The 27,978-nt window shown below is 40.5% G+C and overlaps 1 protein-coding gene across 1 annotated transcript in view; it reads left to right on the top strand.

The window, feature by feature from the left end:
• Positions 1–27,978, top strand: part of LOC128442767 (kelch domain-containing protein 8B) — a 132,199-nt gene that overhangs the window by 87,258 nt on the left and 16,963 nt on the right. Inside the window, exon 4 of the mRNA XM_053425343.1 lies at positions 22,759–22,860. Coding sequence (XP_053281318.1) covers positions 22,759–22,860 — 102 coding nt within the window. The remainder of the gene's footprint in view (positions 1–22,758; positions 22,861–27,978) is intronic.

Here is a 27,978-nt window from a genome sequence, read left to right as displayed (position 1 = left end):
GAAGAACATAAATCAGGGTTCGGTTGGGCCTTATCCACGGATGACAGGTGTGACTGTGCCCTGCTCCAAGCAGGCAGGTGGTGGGCGGCGCAAAACACTTGGCTCCAAGGTCACAGAGCACCACTGGTCTTGAAATGTCTCACTCTCTCCTGTACCTGTCCTTCTGCTGTGACGTGGCGCAGTGGGATGAGGAGTGATGTGAATTTTGGTCCACATCACTTTCTGTTGGATGAGTGAGTCAAATCCCAAAAGGATTATGGAAAAGGTGGAAATGTTCTACAGTACAGTATAAACCCCACATCCTTACGTCTCTCTCTCTATCTCTCTGTCTCCATGCCCTTTATGAAAACCCGAGAGTAGAGTCAGCCGAGTCTACAGCTTAGTACGCCATGGGCATGTGAATATGGTGTGAGTTCGCCAGTATTTTGGGAAAAATGGTTTGGACTTTGTCATTTGAAGACACAGCTGAAATGCTTTAAGTAAAGCACAGTGTTTTGGTGTCAAATTAAACATGGACATGTACCATGGACTCATGCAGACATTGCTAGCATGAACACACAAACACAAACACAAACACACACTATTTCATCTCAACTCCAGAAACCCACATTTCATCACTACATTATCATACACATCTCTTTAACTGCATTAAAATGTGTCTATGTCTTTATATTCATTCACTCCGTTTCTTATATATCTTGTATGTCACTACTTCTTGTCACCATTTCACAGATAAAAGCGGACAATAAATATCTCCACACCATGGACTAACATGAAATGTTCTACCAACGTTCATGGTCCCCAGAGGATGTGTCTGAATAGCTTTGATAATCAAAGATTTCCTCTAGTGCCACAATCGGGTGAAATCCACCACCCACTTTAGAAAACAATAACATTACCGTGCTCTTGATTTCGTAAACTGAAATAGACAATATGGTAAAATGATGCATGTTATATATCAACTTGTTAGCTTATACTACCAGGCTAGAATTAGCATTTAGCACAAGGCATCCTTTCACTTCTCCCCGTGTCTTTCAGCTTGGATATAATATTTGATCCTTTTGCCCCAGTGAATCCCCTTTTAATGTGCTTGGCTTTGAAGGATAATGGCCTTTTTTCCAGCGATCAGGCCTTATCCTCATCTCGCCTTTGAAAAAGAGCCCAGACTGGAGAGCTGACAAAATGAATACAGCATGGGCTGTGTGTAGTTCAGGTGTGAACACAGCACTGTTGTTTATTTGAATAGTACTTTAATGCCAGTGTTATCTACGTGCTTCCTATGATTGAAAAAAGGTGTGTGTAAGTGAGACTAAAACGACTAAAAAGTAAAACATAGATTTCATTTAAAGTAAATGTTCCTGTAATTGGGATGACATTTTGGGTACTTGTTCTCAAAACCTGAGTAAGTGCACTTTCAAAACTAACTTTTTTTATTGTTACCTTCAGACTTTTCAGTTTAGGCCAAACCAATATAACAATGAAAGGTGACTTAGACCACGTTCCAGACCAATAGACCACAATTTAGTCCAACCAGAAAGGAATCTGCTCGGCAAGTATAAGTATACGCAACCCATAAGGAGAATGCCCATAAAAAACAGTTGCATGGCGTTTTAAAGACATTGCCACTTACCAGGTTATAGAATATAGACACTCAGACTAAACAATACTTGGAACTTAAAGCAAGCAATCTCAAAAATCTCAGCCTAGAGATAAGAGCTACAAAAGTAAAACTCTATGCTCAGAAGAAATTGTTATCAGAGACTTTTTCCAACAACACAAAAAATTGCAAAGAATCAGGAAGACGGAAAGAGATATAACAGCTGCTAGTAAAATGTATCATCTGCTAAGAAACCTCTTTTACTGCTTTAACATTTCAATTGTCATATTTTGTTGCCAACTTAATAATATTAGATTTTTTATAATAAAAATCACAACAGCAAGTAAGAACATTGGAGATCTTACAGATGCACAGATGATACCGATATGGTTCTTGACTTCTTGTTATATGTTAAGATATATACCAAGATGTCACTTTTTATGTATATGTGAGATACACAGTAAACAGTAGAGGTATATAGTTGCACATGTTAGACGTGGACCATGTGGGAGTATTGACATTACATGTACATGCACATAAGCATCCAAACAAGAAGTCGAGTCTGCTGTATTTGCCTGCTCTGTGTGTATATGTCCACTGTTTCTGTGTTGCTTTTTTCATGTGTGTGTGGCTAATGATCTCCTGCATCTTTGCGTTTTTTTCTGGGGATTTAATATTTCATTTCTGTCGCTCCCTTTAGCGGGAGTAGGGGGGGGCTCTGTAACCAGGGTTGACGGCGGCGCTATGATCGACACGCTCAGCGTACAGATCACAGGAGCGGGGATACAACCGAATGTAACATGGAGCCATCAAAGCAACAACAATAACAGCAGCATTCATACGCAGCGTCCTCCTGATGCCTTTGACATTCAACTCATCCCCCCCTCCCTGACGAGACCCTTGGAGAAACAGAGAGAGCAGATAGATCAAGACTAGAAAACAAGGAAATAAAAAAGACATGAAATGAGAGGGCAAAACCTTCTTCTTCTTTTTTGTTTTAAACCTCACGCAGTTAGTTTGATTTAAAGGCTCAGGAATGTCTGGCCAAGTTTATCCAGAGGACAATCATACATTTGAGAGTGAAGAGAGCTGTTGTGTGATTATGCTCTTTAATAGATTTTATAACCCTCTGGTTCTTCTCCAATAATGAGCAGGATCATTACCTGTTCATTTTTGTACAGTCTCTCAAATGTTTAATCATGGTAATTTGCATTTAAATGGTCCCCACATTAGTATTCAGGCCTGGTGAAAAGCAGAGCGAGCTGCAGGCTGAATGGATGTTCTGTGGCTCAGCGTGAGTCACTGCTTTGTAAAGATACAGTATCTCCGAGTTAACAAAGCCAGTGAAAGCTGCAGCACCTTAGTCATTCTCACCTTTTTAAGTGAATGCAGCTTCGTTTCGGGTCAATAAAAACCTGTAACATAATCACTGCGCTAAGCCCCTTTCCACTGGTCAAAAAACACACTAACATGTGACTTTTGTCTATATTGAAATAGATTCCTCTGTGTGATATGTCAGTTGAAGAACATAAATCAGGGTTTGGTTTTTCCTTGTCCAGTTCATTGAAATATGAGTCACAGTTGACAGGTGTAACTGTGGCAGGTGGTGGGCTGCGCAAAACACAGTCACTTGGCACCAAGATGAAAGAGCACCACTGGACTGGATCTGTCTCACTCTCTCCTGTACCTGTCCTTCTGCTGACGAGGCGCACTGGGATGAGATGTGATGTGAATGCCCCTCCATTAACCCCTCCCCTATCACTCCTGTAGGAGAATGTATGGAGACGTCGAGGCCTTCTCTAGAGCCAGTATTGGTTGGTACATTCTGGGCTACTGCTGAAACATGGTGGTGCAACATGGTGGACTATGTGGAAGAGGAGTCGCTACCTGTGTAGATATGGTGTCAGGAAACAAACAGGTAATGGATTCAAAGTGTACAACACCAAACACAAGAGTAGAGTGCGACAATAATTTAAAGACAGTGTATGTATGACTAATGTGGACTATAGTGACTAACAGATCAAACAAATCTGCAAAGGGGGAAAAGCTCAAGGGAATCAATGTTCAAGTAGCCAAATAAATAAATAATCCAAAGGAGGGGCAGGTCAGAGCGAGAATACAGGTAAAGTTCTTGTGAAAAACTTGGTTCTTAAATACTGTAACAAGGTGAGTAGCTGATTGTTGGGTTGAGAAACAGGTCCATGGAGGAGCAGACATCTGACCTCATGCCCAGACAGCAGCACACGCTGCAGGAGAGAGGCAGTGTAGAGGCAGGGAAACACACTTAAACCATCCTAGCAGCACAATGTCAACCAGATAATTAACCAAAAGTCCACAAACCCAACAGATCTTAACACGCCATATCCCTCGTCATTTCAGCAGTGAGAGGATAATAAAGACATGGTCACATATAATGGCCGCGACTCTGTTTTTGTTTGTCTGACGGGGTCATCCAGGTTTGACTTCCTCATCCTTGAATATTAGTTATTTATTTTTGCTTGCACTGTGTACATAGTGTTTGTGATATGCAGTGCCCCCCCTTGTATAGAGCATTTTTTCTTTTATTGTTCAGGGACATTCAAACTTACAGCTGCTGCTGGACAAATGAAAAGGGTGGCCAGATTATTTGACCCTGTGCTCAGTATGAATTGTCCCTACCTTTTTCTCCTCTACTTTTGGTTTTGGAAACGTTAAAGAGAAAGTGACATTCAAACCCTCTATATGTGGAGTATTAAGCAACAGGGTCTCAGAAGCAGATAAATCCAAAGCTCAGGTATGATTACAAACAAGCATTGGACAAATAGTGATCGTATTGGGTCAGTGGTCTGCCCCAGTGAGTCTTATCCATTAAATGTGTAATTGGGTGGATTTTGAAGAGCAGCAGGCTTTTCAAAGAGTCTGCCAGTGTCTGAGCGATATTTCCTTTGAGCCTTTTGCCCTCTCATCCTGTCCATTCACACAGTCCTCTCACATTTTCCTCCCCATCCAACTCCCCAGGTCTCTCACCTTTTTAAAGGTTTTCACTTTTTCTCACTCTCTGTCTCATCCGAAGTGTTTTTCTTCCGGCTGTCCTCGATGGCCCTGCTTCAGTCAAACGTGCAGTATTTCGCACACTTTTTGTTCACGCCCACTCAGCAGCAAATACATTGACCAGAGGTTTGGCTTGTGAAATACCAAAATAAAACCACACGATCCAAAACTTGCAACCTGCTTTCTGTTCACTACACCTGCCCTCACCTTCTTACAATGCTGGTAATCAGTTTCATCAAGCAGAAGTGTCCTTTCCAGAGCCTGTCAAGCTGATTGTAGTGTTGAAAGGCAACTGGTTGCCGAGGTGATTTGTTCTCCTGCTACTCATCTCGCTCAGCATGCAGCACGGGGGCACGAGATGCTGCAGCCACCTTAGTATGCTAATTAACACAAAGGCTATATGGTAATTATATCTATGCATATTTAACAGATTATCTTACTGACGGCTGCTGCAAGCAACTGTAACTATGACAAGTATGAAGCTGTTTCGCTGTAGAATATCATATCGTATGTGTTTAAGAGATGGGATTACAATTCAGACTTTTTGGCTAAGACATGCTGTAACAGGAATTTTGTGGCCATGTGTGTGTGCCAAGGCTTCCTTGATTCCCAGCTGTGGTCAAATGCATTTTAGCATCTCAGGGGGAAATGAGTGAGGTTTGATTGGGGAGCGGGGGAGGGGAGAAAAAGAAGATGTTTTCATTATGCAGTGCCATATGTTTAGCAGCATGAGAAGAAAGTTTCTCCCATCACAAGCCATGCACAGAAGACGTCGTACATGGTACAGCTTATTGTACATACATAGCCGCAACACTCAATGATATACTTGCTTTTAATTCAGTTCTTATGGGTGCGTAATAGGTCCCCCATGCATCCTGTGTTCCCTGGAATAATGGTGTGTCCTCAGAAATGAATGCGGCTTGTCAACAAAATGCAATTAAGAGGATCAGTGGGAGCATTATGTACGGATGTGAGTTAAGGTCAGCAGTGCTCAAGCAACACTGGCAGAAAGTTGGAAGAGAATAATGGAGTTGCTTCCCACTGTGGCATTTACTGCCACGTTAATGAACATTAAAATTACAACCACCTCCTGGAGGATCACCATGTTTAATTATGTTTTTGTTGTACAAAGTGCTCAAGGTGAAATAGTTTTTAATACAAAACACTAACAAGTATGCAAACAGCCAATTCTGTATGGATTCATAAAAAGACAAATCCAAAGCAAAGACAACTGGTATTGGATGATTAAACAAGTCTCAGCTTGTTAATTGGATGTAAATTAGGTTGTTAAATCTTTGTTTTTACTACTGGACTGTAAAATGTTAGGGTTGGGGTCTGCTTGGTATTGATTAGTATACAGTGCCTTGCATAAGTATTCACCCCCTTTGGACTTTTCTACATTTTGTCATGGTATAACCACAGATTAAAATTTATTTCATCGTGAGTTTATGTAATGGACCAACACAAAATAGTGCATCATTTGGAAGTGGGGGGAAATATTACATGGATTTCACAATTATTTACAAATAAAAATCTGAAAAGTGTTGAGTGCATATGTATTCACCCCCTTTACTGTGAAACCCCTAACAAAGATCTGGTGCGACCAATTGCATTCACAAGTCACATTTGCAAGTCACATAATTAGTAAATAGGGTCCACCTGTCTGCAATTTAATCTCAGTATAAATACACCTGTTCTGTGACGGACTCAGAGTTTGTTGGAGATCATTACTGAACAAACAGCATCATGAAGACCAAGGAGCTCACCAAACAGGTCAGGGATAAAGTTGTGGAGAAATATGAAGCAGGGTTAGGTTATAAAAAAATATCCAGAGCTTTGAACATCTCTCTGAGCACCATAAAATCCATCATAAGAAAATGGAAAGAATATGGCACAACCGCAAACCTACCAAGAGGAGGCCGTCCACCCAAACTGCAGAGTCGGACAAGGAGAAAATTAATCAGAGAAGCAACCAGGAGGCCCATGGTTACTCTGGAGGAGTTGCAGAGATCCACAGCTGAGGTGGGAGAATCTGTCCACAGGACAACTATTAGTCGTCTACTCCACAAATCTGGCCTTTATGGAAGAGTGGCAAGAAGAAAGCCATTGTTGAAAGGGATCCATAAAAAATCCCGTTTGGAGTTTGCCAGAAGCCATGTGGGAGACACAGCAAACATGTGGAAGAAGGTGCTCTGGTCAGATGAGACCAAAATTGAACTTTTTGGCCTCAATGCAAAACGCTATGTGTGGCGAAAACCCAACACTGCCCATCACCCTGAGCACACCATCCCAACAGTGAAACATGGTGGTGGTAGCATCATGCTGTGGGGATGCTTCTCTTCAGCAGGTAAAGGGAAACTGGTCAGAATAGAGGGAAAGATGGATGGAGCCAAATACAGGGAAATCCTTGAAGAAAATCTGACGCAGTCTGCAAAAGACTTGAGACTTGGGCGGAGGTTCATCTTCCAGCAGGACAATGACCCTAAACATACAGCCAAAGCTACAAAGGAATGGTTTGGATTAAAGAATGTTAATGTCTTAAAATGGCCCAGTCAAAGCCCAACCCTCAATCCAATAGAGAATCTATGGCAAGACTTGAAGATTGCGGTTCACAGACGGTCTCCATCCAATCTGACTGAGCTTCATCTTTTTTGCCAAGAAGAATGGACAAACCTTTCCATCTCTAGATGTGCAAAGCTGGTAGAGACATACCCCAAAAGACTTGCAGCTGTAATTGCAGCGAAAGGGGGTTCTACCAAGTATTGACACAGGGGGGTGAATACTCATGCACCCAACAGATGTCAACTTTTTTGTTCTCATTATTGTTTGTGTCACAATAAAATTTATTTTGCACCTCCAAAGTACTATGCATGTTTTGTTGATCAAATGGGAAAAAGTTTATTTAAGTCTATTTGAATTCCAGTTAGTAACAGTACATAATGGGAAAAAGTCCAAGGGGGGTGAATACTTATGCAAGGCACTGTATGTGCAAAACACTGTTAGATAGACTCTCAGACAGTTCTTATAGCCATTCCTTCCAAGAGCTGTGTAATTATGATGGCTGCAAAGGAAAAAGTTAGGTGATGATATTATACAGTTTCCATTAGTGATGCATGGAGTGCAGTTATTTCTACCCCGTGGTTTTAGGCTCATAAAAATGTATATTTCTGATTCGGAGTGGAGGATTTGGGTTGGCGAAATAGTTCAATTGGACGAATCATTAGTGCTGTGAGCGAGCGCTCGTTCAGCACAACCTGGCACATCATGAAGGTGAGGCTGAGTCTGGCATCATGGCACAGTGGATGCTATTTTTGGAATGATAATGCGGGTGGCTTCATTGGAGAAAATAATTCCTTTGGGTAGGTGATGGCTGTATGAGTCCAGCATACGTATACGGATCAGGATGATGTCAGAGCCGATCAGTGCATCAGTAATGGTAAATGGTTTTGTATTTATATTGCGCTTTTCTAGTCTTGATGACCACTCAAACCACTTTACAGTACAGTTTTGCATTCACCCATTCACACCCACATTCATACAGTGCATCTATTCGAAGCACTTTGTTATTCTATGGGGGGCCATTCGGGGGTTCAGCATCTTGCCCAAGGACACTTCGGCATGCAGATGGGTCAGACTGGGGATCGAACTGCCGACCATCAGGTTGGAGGACGTGCACTCTACCCACTCAGCCACAGCCGCCAAGTGTCCATGTCTTCATAGGAAACATTTTACTTGAACAACCAAAAAACAAAAACAGTGTTTGAACTTGACTAACCCTACCTTCGATCTTTCCCTAACCCTATATATATCATAGATGCTATGTGCATATATTATAAGGCAGCAACTTAAAAAATGTTGCTATTGGACATGGACGTAATCCCCAAAAAACCTCAAACTTAACAACATTAGTGCACTAACCAACAGACAAAACTTTCAGTGATTCTATTACACAGTTAATATTACATTAGCCTCAGCTCTTATTTTAAATCATCGAGGACACTGGTAATTTTAAATGTTCAAACAGTCAATACGTGCTAAAAAAGAGAAGCTGGAATGGTCGCTCTATGTTTTCCACAATGTTACTCTCTAACAACCAAAAACAGGGAGAAAAAATAGATTTATTAGCATAAGAGCTTAAACAGTCTGGGCATATTTACTACCCAGGAACTGGATCCAAATAGAACTGGCTAAAGGAACCCAACTCTCAATGTGTGACCCGCCCATTCATCACCCCAACCTTCACTGCTTTACATTTACTGACTTTCCCCTCACTGTTACTCCCTGCTTTGTAGTTAATGTTATCGACATTAATTTAAAGGTTTGACATTGTTAAATATGAACATAATTTCCCGGATAATGGGCTGTTACAGTAATATACTTTGTTCACCTCAAAATGTAGCATATAAGAGGATAAGGTCACTAATCAAGAGCTGACATCTAAAGTAGTCATTACTCCAATCAAACATGGGAACACATAATTGCTAAAGAACCACAAGTGTCACTGAGATTAGGGACATGAAGAGATAATTAGTGAGACTATTGTGAGGTGATTTTATGATTACAATTTGAGGTTAACATGGTCTTCTAAGCACTGAAAAGCATTTGTGACCTTGGTGACATGAATCCCCTTGTAGAACAAGTGCAAAGAAAATTAGGCCTTATCTTTCAAAGGCATAAAGCAGCAGCTATGTGCTTTGACAGCCTGTTTAGTTACTTATTCACGAAGACAGAGATACAGGCTTTGAGTTTAATGCATTTTGTATTAGACTTTGAATTAAATATGTAACAAAGAGCTCATATCAAACCCACTATTTCTCTGCTGAATGTTATTTAAATAATGACCTTGAGTTATTGACAATAAGGCTTTAGAGAGTGATTACATCACCTGTCAGACAAAGTCAAGGTTTATCAAGAGAGAAACACTTGATGTGCCCGACTGCCCCAGGAACTCAATTTGAAGACGATGAGATGATGGAGCTCTCTTCTCTAAGAAATCCATCAGCTCTTAAAAATGACCTTGTCAGAGTAAAGCGATCTGCCCTCATAGTGTGTGTCCTTTGTGAGTGCGTGTTTACACCAGAGCATCAGTCCTCCTCCAGGCTCCTTTTAGCGTTTCAGACAGAATTTGTTGAATCAAAGCTTTTCGCTCTTCAACATTGTTCTTTTATTTTTCCTTCTGAGCCAATTTTTCCTCTGTGGCAGGAAAAAAGCCGTAAACACAAACCCTTTGTCTCTGGCTACTTATTTTTCAATGTACCAGTTTGCCAAAAGATATTTCACACTTAGATCTAATGGTGTCCAGCCCTGCAGACAGATTTGTTTTTTCACTGAGGTTCTGACATGTGTCAAAGATTGTTTTAATTTACCTCCAATAGAATCCCAATATATAAAAAATGAACCATGTACTAAACGTACAGACAGATTCACAAATGATCAGAGAAGGATAACTGCTCATCCAACATGACTGGAGTGGTTGGCCGGGATGATGGAAAGTTCAGTCTTAAATATAGCTCTTTGTCTTGTCCACTCACACCAGCACAACAGCAAACTGCAAGATGCTCAGAAACTTGGAAAGTAAAAGCAAAGCTATGTCCTGGTTAGACAAAGCTACAAGAAGGTGACCAATACTCCTTGGGCAAACCACAGTTTTACTTTCAAAGCATGAACACACACATTGTGCAGTGTGTCTCATATTTCACTTCTACACGTGTGTGCGTACACTCCTGTTTGCTCACACACACATGCTGAGAGGCTAATGGATGTGGACTGTGGCCTCGACTGGCCACTGTTGGTTGTTTTTCACACAGTAATTGAGCTACATTCACCTTCATCCACATCATGACGGTCAGGCTGCTTGGTGAACGTATCCTTTTAAAACAAAGAAGAAATGAGGGAAAGGGAAAAACGAGATCCAAGAGTTTACATGAGAAGCAATATATCAGTGTCATGATTGTGGAGATGTAAGAAAGAGTGAAATCTAAAACAGGTAAAAAGACGAGATATCATCCACATTTTTTCATTATAGTCCACGGTGGCTTTAAAATAGCAACTGAATCTTATATTATCAGCATCTCTTTCTATTAAATCACTGTCTGAGGAATATTTATGTGTGTGCGAATAAGTGATAGAGAGGAGGCCGCAGATTTGCTGAGCGATGGCTCAAAACCTGTCAGTTGCTGTCGACGTCCATCAGACATTTTGTGAATCATCACTGTCATGTTTACACCCCCCCCCCCCCCCCCCTTCATGGCCTCTCTTTGTTACTGTGAATTGTTTTCAAGATTAGATGTATGGATACTCAATATTGTATTTTTTTCCTCACTTTCTTTCTTATTCTTCTTTTTTGGGCGGTTTTGAAAAGCGTGCGTTCTTGCACGGCTTTATCCTCCCAACATATTACTAACAATCTTTTGATTTCTCTTGCCATTTAAAGCTGTATGAATGTGTAATAGTCAGGTTGTTAAAGTGTTTGAGTGACAGGCCCACATGTCTGATTCATAATAGACGGATGGTCATATCTGATCTCTCATTGGTAGATGCTAATACCTCAGTGTACATTCAAGAAAAATATATTTTACATCTTTGTTTTTTTCCCATGTGAGCAAAACATGATGCAATAAATGTGAGATAAAGATTCATCATTTAGAAATCTCTTCCTCTGCCCCGTAGCTAATCTTATTCATCTCTAATTCTTACTATTCTATACAGTTGCAGTAATAAAGCCCCCCCCCCCCCCCCGGAACAATTAAAATGTCATCTGAAAACCCTTGTTCATTTTCTGCTTTACCAACCATGTCTAGATGTTGTGTTTCTAAAGTGCTGCAACAAATATGTTTTGGTGGAAATGTAATCGCTGGCTTCAACAGTAGTTGGTGGCTGGGGGGGGATAAAGTGGACGAATATCACACCAGAGATCAGGGTTCATATTCACAGTCCGCTAACATCCACTGGCTAGCTTTAGCCATCTCAGGGATTGTGTTGTAAAGATCGTGGTTTCTGTTGAATGTAAATATATATGTTGTGTCTGAGGCTTTGATAACAGTGGGTATTGTACTACAGATCAGATGGAGGATAACAAATACCTACGTTATTTGAAGACTAAATAAAAATGTCCTCATGGAAGCTAGGTTTGGTAATCCTGTAAAAGGCAGCAAGAGTGAGGTATAACATGTGACTCATACATCCCAGCCCCTCTTATTGGCCCTCTCATACGCCCCCAATAAAAGATCGTGAATGAAATGATTGTCTCCTTTAAGTTAAAAGAAAACATGCTCTGACTGAAAATATGTTTCCCACAAAATGCAGTTTAGTTTAACTGCATAAAGTCCACATGTATTTGAGGGTTGGCTTTACCCATAACAAGATTGGATGAACATATCTGGTAAGCTCACAAGATATTTCCCTTGACTTCACTTGACCACTAACTAACGATCATTACATTTTAACAACGCCTTCCAACAATCACTGGGGATTTTAAAAAGCTCCCATGTTCAGTGATCAATTAATTCCATCCAGTACTAACACCTGACTCCAAGTTGCATTTCTCCTTTCAGTGGGCATCGTGTGTGTATCAACTTGCAACACATGAAACACATCATTGCAGTCAATTTGCACATTTAGTAGTTGACAGTTATCCATCCCAGACTTCATAAAGAGGTTGAATAATGCATAAATCCATGACAGTTTCAGCTTCAGAAATTAGTTAATTTGATAGATTCTTATTTTAGACGTCATTTGGAAAAAAATGCTCTCTATTTCATCTGCCGTGTTAATTCAGTTATAATTTTTAATATTAGAATTTGGCATACACTTCTTACACAAAAACAATTGATCTGTTCATAATGTACAGATTATCATTGCTTAAGATCATTGGCTCATTTCACAGATGTTTCCTTCTTTACTTCCTCCAGTTCAAAGCTAAAGACCTGTCAGATATAATGGACCTGAATGGTTCTCATGTGGGATGTAGAAACTGCAGTAGCTCTGTTAAGTACCAACACCTCACTACCTGCTGCAGATCGACCTTTTCACAGTCCAGGATTACATATAACATTGTTATATGTAATATATTATATATATAAATCTTTTGTGTGTCGGTTCAGGCTCTGCTTTCAGTGATTGGTTGTTCATGCAGCAGTTGACTGATGGATTGATTTGTTCATGTCTCTGCTGTGGAAGGTCATTCATGGTACACTTGCACACAACTAAATGAGCGAAGGGATTTCGAAGGAAAGCATGCATGGTGTTGAATCAACAATTGTGGGGAGATCAGTAGTTAAAGAGCATGATATTGTAGAGCCGTAGAACTGATTAAAGCATGCATCACCCACTAAGCAGGAATATTTAAAGGATTACTGAAAGGCCGGTGGGGGGGTCACTAGCAGACAAGTGGAAACATGCAGCTTTTGTCTCCTTTATCCTTCTTCTTTCGGGTTGTTCCCTAAAGGTCAATTCATGCTTCTGCGTTGAAGCTACTCAGTAGCCTACGCGTAACCTTGTACCCTAGGCATTGAGGCTCAGACCGTGAAAGCATCACAATTCTGGTAGACTATGTTCCATTTCAGCGTTGAAGAAACAAACACAGACACCGTCTTTCTTTTCTTCGTTGTAGTTGTTTTAGAAAAAGTAATTGGTCTTCAACATCCATCAGTTCCAAATCCAACATGATCCACTTGCCACTGTTTTGAAGTAAACAGAGATGCCAGAGAATTTGTATATATTAGCGAACCAGAAACCAGAATATATCAATTCCAGCATAGAAGCTTTACCGCCTATTTTTTTTTGGTGCTGTAATAACAGCACAACTCACATTCACCTACACATAACTATGGATGCTTGGCCCCGTACGTAGCTACGGCGTAGCTTCGTCACAGAGGCATAATTATGCTTAGTGCCCTCCTGGATAAGACATGAGGTCCAGGATCAGATCCAAAATGAGCTGAGTAATATCTTCCCTCGTTCCCTCGGACTCATATTCAGCTCAGTCAGCTGTCCTTTCTTTTCAAGGGTAGCTGTCCACACTGTGAATGGGGTTTGTCTGAACTTCACATGATAAATTAACACTTGCTCTTTCCCCTGCAGTCATAGGACGTTTTCTAAGTCTTGTTGGGTGTATTGTTTCCCCTGACTGCTTGGCACATCCTCTCAATCCGCATTAAGCATGCAGATTAATGCATCGATCCTTGTAATCGATAAGGTTGCTATTCATCAAACTTGCATTTCAGTGTCAGCCTCAGGCTGAGTGTTTGTTTGTGTGTGAGTGTGCGTCAGGCTCTGTGTGTGGATGAAATCCAAATCCAGTTCCTGAGAAGAGGGGGAAAATAATCACTATCAGAGAGGCAGATAAAGAAAGAGGGAGACAGACTGTTGAAGGCTTTATGTTGCACAAGCAGCTTCAGCAGAAAACCTAGATAAGGGAGGAGAGAGAAGGCAACGTTTATAGTAGCGTGTTATGTGTGATTCAACAGAGCATTAAAAAGACCCACGAGAGCTGGGGAGTGGCTGGTGGTTTCACCCGTGTGAAGCATTGGAAAATATAGTGTTACATTTGTTTGTCCCTCAGGGAAGTTATATCAAAAAGGCTTTTCTAAAGCCAGCCACACTTTTTATATTCTAATGGTGAACCCCATACTAAACCTAGTGGTTGAGATGATCATTTACAGCATATATATTATACTGTAACCTTTTTATTCTGTTCATCCTACCTGGTTTATTGGCAATGAAGATTTTACAGTGAGGCTGATATATAGGTTTGAGTGATACTGACTGCTGCTACTTAACATTGCATGTCATCTATTTCAGGGGTCTGTTGAATTGGAACTGTTTCAATTTTTTAAACATGCTTTGTATTTGTAAAATTTGATAGAATATGAAGCAATGTTTAACTTTCCAATGTGTTGCATGGACCGAGATCTACTTAATCTTTTGTTTCCAAATGTCCACTTGATAACAGTTTTTGGACTTTTGCCAGCTCCCTGGCTGTGTGTTAGAACTACAACCTGTCCTTTTAGTGTTATGTTTACGTAGTTTTATTAACAGAAAAGAAACTAAAAAGATTTGATTGTGACAAGCATCGACTGATTATTCCTCACTGTTTACCATTCTCAGCGGCTGGCTAACAGCTATTATGGCCTTATTATTCCTTTTTAATTAAAATTCCATGGCCTTCTGCTGTCTGACTGCTTGTTTGCCTTACTGACAGAACTGTCACACTACACTATAGCTGCTTCCAGACATGCACTGAACTCTTATTCCGTATGTCATGTTGAACACAAATGTCCAAGTCTCTCAGTTCTCCGCCTGACCTCATAGAATAAAGTCTGCAGAGCAGGGCTCTTCAATTAGTTTGGAGCTGCATAGGCCCAAGGATTCAAAAATCAAACCAGGTGAGCAATAACCAAGCCATATTAACAGACAATTGGAGAAATGCAATTAACTAACAAAAACATGCACTTCATTGTACATAGCTGTACCAACACATTTTTACTGGTCATTATCCTCAATACTTAAGATTAAACTGATTTGAGTGACAGGCAGAATCAAATGTATCTCCACCAACAACGTGCATTGCATGGAACTGAATAGAATTGCAACAACTTAAAAGTGCATGGTAGTCTATCAAGGAAATGTGTTTCAAAATTAATCACTCAGCTCAGGTGAACTGTATCAGTTGTTTAGAATTTACTTAGAACAACTTCAAAGTGCACCAACAAATACAAAATAAAACTGCATAGTGGGCCTCTGAATTGAATTACAACATAACAATGCATGACAATTAATGAGGTGAATAACATCATAATTAAATCATACTGTTACAAAAATGAACCTTAATTGCTTGCTTGACTAACATGCCTATTAACTTTCATGTAATTTGCCTACATTTGCCATCTAATGAGAGAAATGGCATCTTTTTGACTTGGCAAGAGCAGTGAAGTCAGGTTTATAAGTTGTCAGGGCAATGCGCCTGCAGTCATGTACATGCTGGTCAGTAGGGAGAGCGGGGTAATGTGGAACATGTTTTACATTTGCTCCCCTCTAGGCGAGCTAAACCGATATATCAGAAAAATGTACACATTTCCCATTAATTCAGGATGTTTTCTAGCAATGGAAATGATCAGAATGTCTTCAGTACAAAGGGCAGTGAAAATATGATTGTTTTAAAAAAAGTGGTCTTGTGTCCCACTTTACCCCAGCTACGGGGTAAAGTGGTCCACTTTCTTTTTCCACTTTAAAATTACCATAGTTAAAAGCCCAACAGCTAGATTGACAACCACTAATATCGGACTAGTAACAGAATCATGGGGATTGGTCAATTAAGCACATTTATGATTATAAGAATTCATGTGATCTCTTGTACACCCTAGCTTACCTGCACATTGTTTCTCTGTCCAATTGGCAGGGACAGGGAAATTGTTTTTCTCTGCGTATTCAAATGCCAGTTCACGGCACTTAACTGGAGCAAGGCCATTGAACTGGTCAGCTAGTTGTTTCAAGTGTTTGGCAAGCTCCTCCTCCATCTCATCTGTGAATATTCTCTTTACCTCAGCTACTGCACACCAGGCTACTGATTTTACTTTCCCTTTCTCTTGTTTCTTTATGAATCTTTCGAGGGTTGTCTTATCAATATTTCTATCCTTTCCAGCTTTTCTTAAGGACTTCTTTCATTGCATGACCTCAGCGGCTGCACTCTCCATCTCTGCGAGGGGTGTTTGGCCCCAGGTTGTCTTCCTGGTGTATAGTTTCTTGGCATGATGGCTTTTCTACAATGTGTATGACATTACAATTAAAAACATATATAATGTAATATAACACTAAAATATGTTTAAGACTAAACTTAACTTGTGCTTCATGGTGGGGTAAAGTGTGATACTGTCCCACTTTACCCCGAAGCCGGAATTTTAGAAAAACAACATCTCTTATTAATTCAGGGTAATCTTCAGCTGGCATCAATCACATGGTTTTATATATTGGAAGTTCACCAACATGTATGATATAATTTTTTCTACCTGAATCAATTTGTTTTGACACAACAGTTAATTAAGTTCAAAGCAAGAAAATTTACTTTACATGCAAAAAACACATTTTTGTGAAAAAACATACTTTCCACAGCACCAGCACCAACTTCTCCTTCATGGCAAGGGAGGAATGGGAGGGGCTTGAAAACATAATGGTCACATGACCACAAATGTGTTCCGTTGCCTAGATACAGGGGATGTTTCACATATCACCCGATGTCCCACATTACCCTAGCCTGGATGCCAGACGAACTTAGCCCCGCCCACAACAATTTGGTCGGGCAGTTCGGTCTGGAGTCGCTCCATTGGGAAAAAATTATGGCCCGACCGGGCCAACCAGATTGTCAGGGCGGGCTTTATACGATGATTGACAGATGATCAACGGTAACGTAATCAACCACGTCATCACTGTGCCCTCGGGTTGAATTCGTTTTCAACAAACATGCCTGCCGCTGGCGAGCTGAGATGTGTAGATGCTGCCATTGAGTCTGTTTTAGAAGACATCGACAGCGCATTCAGTTTGAAAGAGGAACACAGAACGTGGAGGCGACGCCAGAGCACCGCGCTAATCCCTATCGCCCCGGCGCTTGGCTGTTCACAACGGACACTGAAGCGACGCTGAACCGCCGGGCAGCGCTAATAATATCACCCGTTGATCCAGTAGATCGCTGCACGGCTTTGTGCCGGTCACACCGGAGGCTGAAGCACCGCGCTGCGCCAAGGCTGCCTCGCGGTGCTTCAGCCTCCGGTGTGACCGGCACAAAGTTTTAACATGGGAGTGGATGGGAGCCAGCTGTTATTTAAGGCTTGGCGCTGCGCTGAAGCGTCCGGTGTGAACCCAGTAAATAACTCACAATGCGTTGCTTAGCATACGTCACATACTACGTTGCTCTGATTGGTTGTAGGTCTATCCAATTGAGCGAAGAGGAATTTTACTTCCTGGTCAGTTGAAACACGCCCCATAATTTTTTCCCAATGGAGCGACTCCAGACCGAACTGCCCGACCAATATGTTGTGGGCGGGGCTAAGTTCGTCTGGCATCCAGGCTAACATTACCCCGCTCTCCCTTAAGGGATATGCGATGTGCACGGGCGTCATCTTGTTAATTCGTTCAATAATTATATTGTGATTCGTTCGAATTATTAATACGTGGCCACGCAATAATTAATTCGAGGCTGCGTATTAACAATTTATTTAAAATTACAAATGAATTCCTAATTAAAAAAAATTCAACCGATGTCACTAGAGGTGCTCCGTATGTGGCAGATAAATACGACAAAATATAATGATATACAACTAGCATAAAAACTGGGGTATTTTTTTAATATAATAATAATAAATGTGAAACTGATGTGTATTCTTATGCAACTTTATTAGCAGCGTCCTCGTAACATTGCACCAACAACACAACAGTGAGTAACAATGAATCAATCACAAATAAAAAACAACTATAAAATGCATGAAAAATATAAACAACCACAACGCTGAATCAGTGGGAGCCCTGAGCCTGTTTCTCTGCAACAAGGCGGTCCCATCTAGGGCTAATGGGTGACAATGACACCCGAAGTGTGTTGCTGATGTCCAGTCTACTCCGTAATTTCTTTTTGGTTGCCGTCACAGCAGAAAACTCCGCTTCGCACAGATATGGTGTCGGAAATGGCAACAGAGTTGTTAGTGCTCTTGTGGCGATCTCAGGGTATTCTGCTGTGACTTTAATCCAGAACACCAGTAGAGTTGTTTTCTCGAACATCATTTGCGATCTCCAGCAGCTGATCTTCTCCTTGCACAGACATGCTGGATTCAACTGGTTTGTTGACAAATGGGTCCGACAAATACCGTCTGGGTTTGTGTTCGTGACCGAGACAAGCGTCTTGACATGCGTAAAGCATGGGTCATAACGGAGAGGATCCGGTCATTTTTCAAAATAAAACACCGTTCAGAATCAGATTATAAATAAAACGGAAATGATGTTAGTTGTTTATTCTTTCTGGGCGGCCTGGTACCAAATGACCCACGGCCCGGTTCAAAATAAAGCAAAACTACAAAGTGCTATGAGTAAGTGCCATTTAAGTCCTACTAAATTGTTAGTTTAAACATTTTTTTGTATTTAAAAAAAAAAATTATATATTTTTTATTCAAGCACTTTTCGAGCACACTCCGGGGGCCAGTCCAAAGCAGCTCGGGGGCCGGATTCGGCCCGCGGGCCGCCTATTGAAGAATCCTGCTGTAGAGTATCCCCCGCTGGATTCACTGCGAATGATCCTTTCAACGCAGAAAACAAATATCTTCTGGTGAAAAAGTAGTGTCACAAATGTAGAAGACACCGACTAAGATGTCCAAGGAGTTTGTTGTAATAATAATTTAGGACGGCATAGGGGTGCTGTAAAACACGTGATTTCAGCAGCGTGGTCAATACGTCACTTCCTGCCTCTGTCTGCTCAATCTTTCCACTGAATAATGAGGAGGATTTGATGCTGTTGTGAATTCGAGGAAACCTCCTGCTGCATTGTGCACGTGTGAGAGACAAACTCTGGCAGGTCATGTCTGAAGCGGCCAATGTATGTTAGTAAAAAATTGTTTGCATATGGCTGTTTAACTGTTCACTTTGTTTTCAGTACGCCTGAATGACTGACCTGTATTATTTTCACATCACTGATGAAATCTCATCCTACCTGCCTGTACAGATCGCTGAATTCCTCATTATTGTCAGCCAGCAGACGCAGATGCATTCCACCATATGGGAACGACACAGCGTGGCTATACACACTGTAGACCTTGAAGTAACTCGGTCGAGTGTGTAGGGAAAACAAACCCCTTCTGACAGTCATCAACTTTTTCAACACCCTGGATGCACAGTATTGAGGTCATTTCTCTTCATTATGCAATTGTATCTCTGTGATGACTCACATGCTGAGACTAGTGTCTGGGTGGTGAGGAATATCTTAATGGTTTTATATTGCATTTCATGATGATGTGAAATTGCACCCTCGTATTGTGTTTCATTTTTCACTTTAGCTTGGATTTGTACTTTGTCGTCAATGGACGTTAGAACAAGGAAATATATTTTATTGTATGAACTAGACCTAATGATTTTTTATTACAATCATTATTTCTACGGCACCTTTTCCCAAAAGGCACGTCAGCCCACTGGGAGAGTGCCCAGTATGCCAGATGGCCAGTCTAGTCCTCGGCCAGTGTCCCCCTGGATAAGCCCCAGCCTCTGATTTCTCTTTGGCAGCACAGTACCTATAGTTTAGCTTGATTTGTGGTTCTGTTATATAAGTACCACAAATATTACATTTTCACAGAAATTATTCATTTCTGCAGCATAATAGTAAAGAAAGTTTCAGTCATTCAAAAGCTATTCTTAACACTGGAGCTTACCAAACTGTATTGTATTTTTGGAGAACGATGTTCTCTTAAATCGAATATTCCTTGGATTTTCAATCATCGGAAATAAAGGAATGTGAAAAATGAATCAGATCACTTGTGGCGTAGGTGTTGGATGTCTGCCTGAAATGTTCAGTGCATTTTTGGTCATTTATAAGAATGGGATGTGTGAGAGAGCCTGACTATCACATCCCATAACCCTCCCAATATCTTTCCATTTTTCGATTTCTATAATGATGAAATTTGAAACTGGCGTCAGGTGGGGTACAACCATATCCTTCCAGTGACTGCATGTGTGTGTGTGTGTGTGTGTGTGTGTGTGTGTGTGTGTGTGTGTGTGTGCTGGAGCGAGTATCATTTTGTATGCATAGGTGAAATTGTGGACTGAGTGAAGCGCTGGCGTCTGGGAGGGCGCAACAGAAGAAGGAAGAGGATTGATTTCGAGCTTTAAATAAACGCATCCTCCTCTCCTCCAGCTGAGTCCTCCAGGCAGATATCTGCCCCACACGTCACTCAACTCAGCCGCTCCTGTTCACCATCACAGACAGTGTGAGAGCGAGCACATCTCTCCGTGTGTGCATCTCAGGCATTCAGTTTGTCCAACAGGAACAAGGGAAATGTTGGCCAAAGTGAATTATGGACAGTTCATTAATTTCCCCCAAAGTTTGTACTTGGCTAGAGCAACTGAATTAATGATATGTGCTGACAAATGGCCGCATCCTCTCCTCTAAGTGGCTCATTTGTCCACTTAAAATTTAAAGCGGCAGTGACAAATACTGCATGTGAATATTCCTCTTTTTGGTTGGAGAATGGTTGGCTCTGTCTCTCAGTCGCTTTCTGCTTGTCAAGCCTTGTGAGTGGCAGTGGGTGAGCATGCATGTTTGACAGGCTACTATGTGAAAATGCACATACACCACCCCCTCTCTTCACACAGGACTTAGTTTATACACCCTCATCTGATTAAGGTGATGTGTTGCAGGAATATTTTTTATCTGGACTGCACACACACACACACACACACATACACACACACACACACACACACACACACACACAGGTGGGCCCCTCAGAGAAGTGGTGCAGAGGCTGAACTGAATTTAGAGATGGCTGCACCACTAAGGAGGTGAGGAGGCGAAGAGGAGGAAATAATATCAGGCCTGCTTAAAAGCAAAACTCTCTTTTCTCTTCCTATGTATCTGCTCTATATTTGCATGTTATCTGGCCTTTTCCATTTTCCTCAGCTGAATAGATGATCTGTTGCAGCCAGCGAATCTATTAGTGGACTGCTAGGGGCTCTGCATGTCCGTCCTCTGACTCAGAGATTATCATTTAGTTGCTCTGCAACTCTGCCATTACTCCCCTGCAGCCTGCTTTACACGAGCACTGCAACCCGTTTGCCCTCTCCTCTCCTTTGAAAAAGTGTTGATTCCTCATTTCTCTAGAGCTTTTTTTCATCCTTCTCTCTTCCTCTAAGTTTTTCCACCAAAGTGATATTTTCTTTTAATTCTCTTGGGTGGTGAAAAGCATATTTTAACATAAGTTCATAAAAACAACTGAAAAGCAGTGGGAATATAAATGCCTCACAGAACAACTGCACCTGCCTCTTAACAACACCAACAGTTGTTTTGTTAAACTAATTTTACAATCACCCCCCTCTCTCTAGTGTCTCTCACGCTCACTGTTGGCAACATTTTAATTGGCGGTCTGTCTCCTCAGTGCTGGGAGACTTGGCTGCAGTAAAATACATTAACAAACAAACCCCGTCTGTTCGCTGGAACTAAGCTTATTGTGTTGTCGAATGAAAATTCATTTGTTCAACCGTCCATCTATCCACTGAACGATACCGTGATCCACCATCATGCTGCTCATCCCAGGCAACAGCTGTGGTGGCCAGGTGAGATCAGACGTGAGCCTGCCCGTCTCACATACTGAGGTTCTATGAAGCTGATGAGCTCCTCTCTCCATCAGAGAGGGTGATACAGTCACCCTGGAATCTATTTGCTTCTATTTTCCTTTTTACTCATCTTCAAGAGCTCATGATCGTACGTATGTGCCGGTTGGCGAGAGAATAAGTCGTTAAAATGAGAGCTCTACCCCTGGTGTTGCTCAACTATAATTTAATACGAGTCTTGCAGCTGACTCCTGTTGGTGGGGATCACATCTTGCGTTTATGAGTCTGTGTGGGACAAAATAACCCAAAAACATCATCATATAACAACATATGATCTCATATGATACGTGACATCCTAGAGAAATCAAAGAAATCCCCAAATGCCATGCATATATTTCAAAAAGGTTTTTCTTAAGCTGTAGCTGCATCCCATAGCACCTTCAACGTATAATAGATCAAATGATTTATGATCATAAGAATTATGTCATCATGATGTATTAGCTTTTGCAAACAATAACAGGAGGACAAAAGACAGGATCTGCAGCTAATTTAGATAAACCAATCCTCCTTCACCATATTAACGAGTAGCGATGACTGTGGCTTTATCATCCAACTGTGTTGTTTGCCCTGATTAATGCTCTCGTGGCTGAATGGGAGCAAGTATTGCAGCCGAGTATTGTCCCATTGAATGCAATGGAATGTGTTGCTCACATATGGGATGGGTGATATGTAATGTGTGAGTGTGTACATTCAGTACTTTGTTGTGTAGTTATTCCCTCAGAATGAGAAACTTGTGTCTATTCTGTTGTGGCTGACTGTCGTCTCTCCTCCGACAGGCATCTGGATCAAACCCAGCCGAATGTCCAGGATGAGGGAGAAGCGTGCTGACTTTGTGGCAGGTTGCCTGGGAGGAAGGGTCATCGCAGCTGGTGGTCTAGGTCAGCACCTCCATTCTTTTACCCCTCTTTTTTCAGTGTATTCTTTTTTCTCAGTCAAATACTGCGCTGTGCTTTGACTGGAGAAGGGAGAAAGTTGAGACAGAACAACAGAGACAGTCACAGTAGTGAATAACGTCCATTGTTGCTTCACCTTTTTCTGTTAATTAATGCTGCATACCTTACAAAGGCCTTAGCCTACTGTAGAAAACCATTTATCTGTGTGTAGAAAACAAATGATCCTGTTTGTTTTTGGTATATTACAACACAAGTAAGACACAACAATGTGTCTGATAGTATGTGACTGCACATTTGTCTGTAATTTTTTCTTTTTCTGTTACAGTTGTAGAATAACAAACTTTTTCCTCAAACTATAATATGTGTATATGTGTGTTTGAAAAATGATGATGATAGGGCTTAGCTCAACGACACTGTCATAACAGAATAATTATCATTAACCAATTAGTACATAAATCTATATATTTGAACCTTTTCTAAAATGAAACTCATACACCAACACTTCAGGTGACATTAGAGCTCTAGCTTCTAGGCTCGGCTACCAAGATCTTTATCACAAACCCCTGTGACCTGCGACATCAGCCCAATGGACTTGGGAAGATGAGTCAGCAGTGACAATTGGAGACAAAGCTGTCATCAACCTGTTTTGTTATTTACATTCATAACTTAGTTTATTTGAGCACTGCAAGAAAAACTTAAGCGAAACAGATCTGATGCAAGCTAAATACTGACATATACAAACATAACTTTTTAAAACAACATTTAAGAAAACTTTGAATATTTTTCACAGTTCTCATAACGTACGATTTTTTTGAAGTTTGTAGCTTTCCCCAACCATCTGATTGTGCTAGCACTCGTTTTATTTTGTGGTATACTTTCAATCCCGTTAGCGTCTCTCTCTCTCTCTCTCTCTCTCTCGCTCAACAAGAGACATTTTTTAATTCAATACATTTAAAAGCCAAAGATGGACTCACATGAACCATCTGAAACGTAGGCCAAAATGTACACGCAATATATATTTGTTTGAATATCTGTCGGCATTATCATATTTTTATGGGAGAGTAAAAAGAGAATAAACTCGCTTATGACTGACATTAAAGGAACAGGGGGAACAGCTGATCTGTGTTTGGCTGTTAAAAGGGAAAGGGGCAAGGTGAGGTTGTGCTCTGAACTGTCATATAATGCTTAGTAAACAATGGTGTTGAATTTGACTAAAAGTTTCATAAATCAGAAAATAACAAGTGAGTAAACCGCCGTTAAAGGTGCTTAAATACTATTTTGTATTCAAAAAGGTACGTAAACGGTGGTTAATTGCGTTTACCCTCATTACTCCCCTGATCTCAGGCCTTCATTCTAGGTCAGCAGTTCTGTCTAAAAGTTGAAGTTTCTCTATTGGATCCACTTTTTAAAATAGCATACTTTGGCAAATGCACATCCAGTCTGTTGTGTAAGATAAGATTCGACAGTTTGCGCCGCAGATAGAGATCCACTGGCTGTAAACGGGCTCGCAGATTAACTCGGTAGCAGAAGCACCTACTCAGCTATCAGCAGCGGTCACGTGACCTTTGCTTCACAGGATGCAGTTTTATGCAGACAGTCTCCTGCTCCTGGTTAACACCAATGTCTCTGACTCCATTTGTAAATTCTCACTGTAAATTGTCTCTTTATTTCCGACTTTAGAACACTGTCTCCAAAGTCAATGAGGCATTATGCAAATGTTTTCACAGGCCGAGTAATCCTAATGAAAAATAAATTGATCATCATATGTTAAATGGATTGTCCCATTTAAACCAGAGATGGAAAATGTTAAATAGTAGAGTACGCACGCACCACCAGTTTCACATACAAACTCAAGGCTGCCAACACTATTAATATCTATATATACATCTTCTTGTCTTCTATAAAAAGTTCATGGATATTTATTATTGATTAATCATTGATTATTTATCAATATAAACATTTAATAAGTTAAAACAGCCGTATGCCTACATAATGAACATGAATCTTAAACAGCTGATTGCTTACACACATGTATGCGGATATGAACACTATATATATTGTTTTTTGACTCTATACTCATCTTGAAGTGCTTTTCAATTATAAGTTACTTTAAAAAGTGCAATAGATTTTCAACTTAAATGTACTGTACTGTATCAATTACCCTTTACAATTGTGGTGGCATAGTAAGCGAAACATGGTTAGCAACAGGCTCTTTAAAAACAGCAACACATCTTAAATATATTATGCAGAATGTCTGGACAATACAAAATGTAAACACACACATTAAGGTACTGTTTATTAACAAAGCTAACTTATAAAACATGAGCCTTACTCCTAAACTATAAATAATAATAAAGTAATTTGTTAAATTACACTATATTAATTTACATTCAGAGCTTACCATTAGATATACTTCCATTTTTACACGTTTGGAACCTTGCGCGTGCGTACGTGTAGAACGGGGGATGGGCAGGGGCTCTGCAGGTCGATGATATTGCATCATGTTGCCCAAGTAAATCAAAAGCATGTCTCTACTAAGTATTGGACATGTAAGTATTTTTTTATGCTATACTGCAAGTAATCTCAGTCTTCACTCACAGCAACTCAACAGCATAGCTCTGATTTATCACGAACACAGACACACACACACACACACACACACACACACACACACACACAGACACACAAATTACATGTCCATTAACTTTCAATTTTCTCCTCGACTGAGCTGCATTTGTTAAAGTAAACAAACTGGCATGAAGAGAGACTGAGCAATTCTACAAATTAATCTGAGGTCAGCTTTCCTTGAAGACATGCTTGTTAAGCAGATATTGACTCTATTCTCTGCATTTACACGCATCAGCAAGATGACACACCACACACACACACACACACTTGCAAACTGGTGTTAACATCCCATATTAAATGGGGAATTATTTTGCTTCTCCATCTCAATGTCATCTACAAATCAATACTGCTTCAATTTTGAGATATTGCTGAATAATATGAGACCTTTTCTGAAATCAGCAGCTTTTACACTGGTACTGCAGTGTGTTTAATTGTACTATTGATGTTTTATGGCACAAAGTATGAAGATTTGTCTCTGCATATATGTTAAGGGCAGCCACAGCCCCCTAGAGTTCACATCCATCATGTTTATCTTCTTCTGTGATGTTTAAATACAAAACATCCAACCTATGTGGTAGAGACTGGTAAAGAATTTAGGTTTAATTTGTTTCAAATTGATTAATACCTCAGTTGTTAGATTTTTTTTTTTTAACACATTCCCATATAGGCCTTATTCACTTAAGCCACTTCTCTCTGTGCAGAACTCAAAGTGATACTCAATAATGCAGACTGACATCTGTGTGTGTGTGGATGTGTATGTGTGTGCGTGTGTGTGTGTGTGTGTCTTTGTCTGTGTGTTGTGTGTGTGTGTGTGTGTGTGTGTGTGTGTGTGTGTGTGTGTGTGTGTGTGTGAGAGAGAGAAAACACCAGTTCTATCCTGTTGAAAGACTGGAAAGAGAGTATTGAATGAGGTACCAGGATGAAATGGATGTGCGTGTCCGTGTTGGCTAACGTAAAAATGACACATTGAGGGGGAGTAAAAGGGAAAGAGGTAGAATGATTGTTCTCTGTTTGTGTGTCAGCTCTGACTCTCTCTATCTCTCTCTCTCTCTCCATCTAATCCATGGGGGTATTTGGGGGCTTGTGAATCATAGCTGTTTGTGGCACATTTCAAGCCTTCTGCCTTTTGACTTGGGAAATAAAAGACGAAAATACATCTGCAGAGATCAAATAGCATCTGTAATGTAGTTGCACACGCACACACACACACACACACACACACACACACACACACACACACACACACTCACACAAGCACTGCATATTGAAGCACTGTATGAATGTGTATGTGAACAGATGAATGTACCTTATAGTGTAAAGTGCTTTGAGTGGTTCTGAAGACAAGAAAAGTATATAATGCAGTATGTTTCGATTTAAATAGCCAATTATTTCCTGCTCCTTGTATACGCTTAACTCATCTGAAACAGGCTGACTGATTAAAATCAAATTACTATAGGGTTGATAAAGTTGTCCCACAAGGATCGTATTTGGTCCTCAGTCATAAAATGTATTAGCCTGGATGCCAGACGAACTTAGCCCCGCCCACAACATTTTTGGTCGGGGCTAAGTTCGTCCGGCATCCAGGCTAAAAATGTAGATCTCAAAGCAGAAAATTCCATCTTGTATGTGTTCAACTCTTGTATGTGTTCAACTCTATAAACTTCATTAAAGCATCCCAAATACTGTGCTACCAGGTTGCCTACAAAACTTAAGTTTTGTAGGCAACCTGGTTCAATTCAGATTAGATTTTCATACAACTGACAACAAATCATATATTTTACTACACTATCTTCTATACATTGTGAAGATAAATATATCTCATCCTGCTCCCATCTTTACACAATTTATCAAAGTTACAACAATGTAATTCAATTCATAATTGCGGACACTCACCACTAGTCATTGTTGATATGCAGATTGTTAGTAGTGGATAGATAGTTCTAATACTTCTACTTGAATGAAAGCATGAAACAATTTGCAACATATACAACCATAACCACATCAGGGCTCATGCGAAGTGACAGAAAACACAGGGGCAGAAAAAAATCCCCAGAAGAAACTGGGGCAGTTTCAACAAGTATCTTCTGAACAAAATGTGTGAAAGCCCGCTGAAGAGAACTGGTTTCTGCTAAAAAGGATGGTCTCTCTTTCGGTTGACTGCACTTTGTTAAAAACTACTCATGGAAATACGCTTGACAGTATACTCAGTGCTGAGCTGTTTTTTACAAGTGCACAGAACTTTTTATCTCTTTAACCTCTGAGCTTTCTTAAGCGAGACTTGGATAAATGAAGGTTAACTTATGTTAAAGCTTAGTAAATTTACAGTTATGATGAAAAGGCATAAAAAGTTCAGAGTTCAATGAAGCTTTAAATCATGAAAAATACCTTGAACAGGCAGAATGACTTGTCTCTGCTTGGTGAGTCACCGCTGTATGTTGATGCTGTCATTCTTACAGTTGTAGACCGATACAGAAG

This window comes from Pleuronectes platessa, chromosome 6, assembly GCF_947347685.1.
Source record: "Pleuronectes platessa chromosome 6, fPlePla1.1, whole genome shotgun sequence".
Taxonomy (NCBI): Eukaryota; Metazoa; Chordata; class Actinopteri; order Pleuronectiformes; family Pleuronectidae; genus Pleuronectes; species Pleuronectes platessa.
The sequence above is the reverse complement of the archived record's forward strand: the minus strand, read 5'-3'. Positions and strand labels throughout refer to the sequence as shown.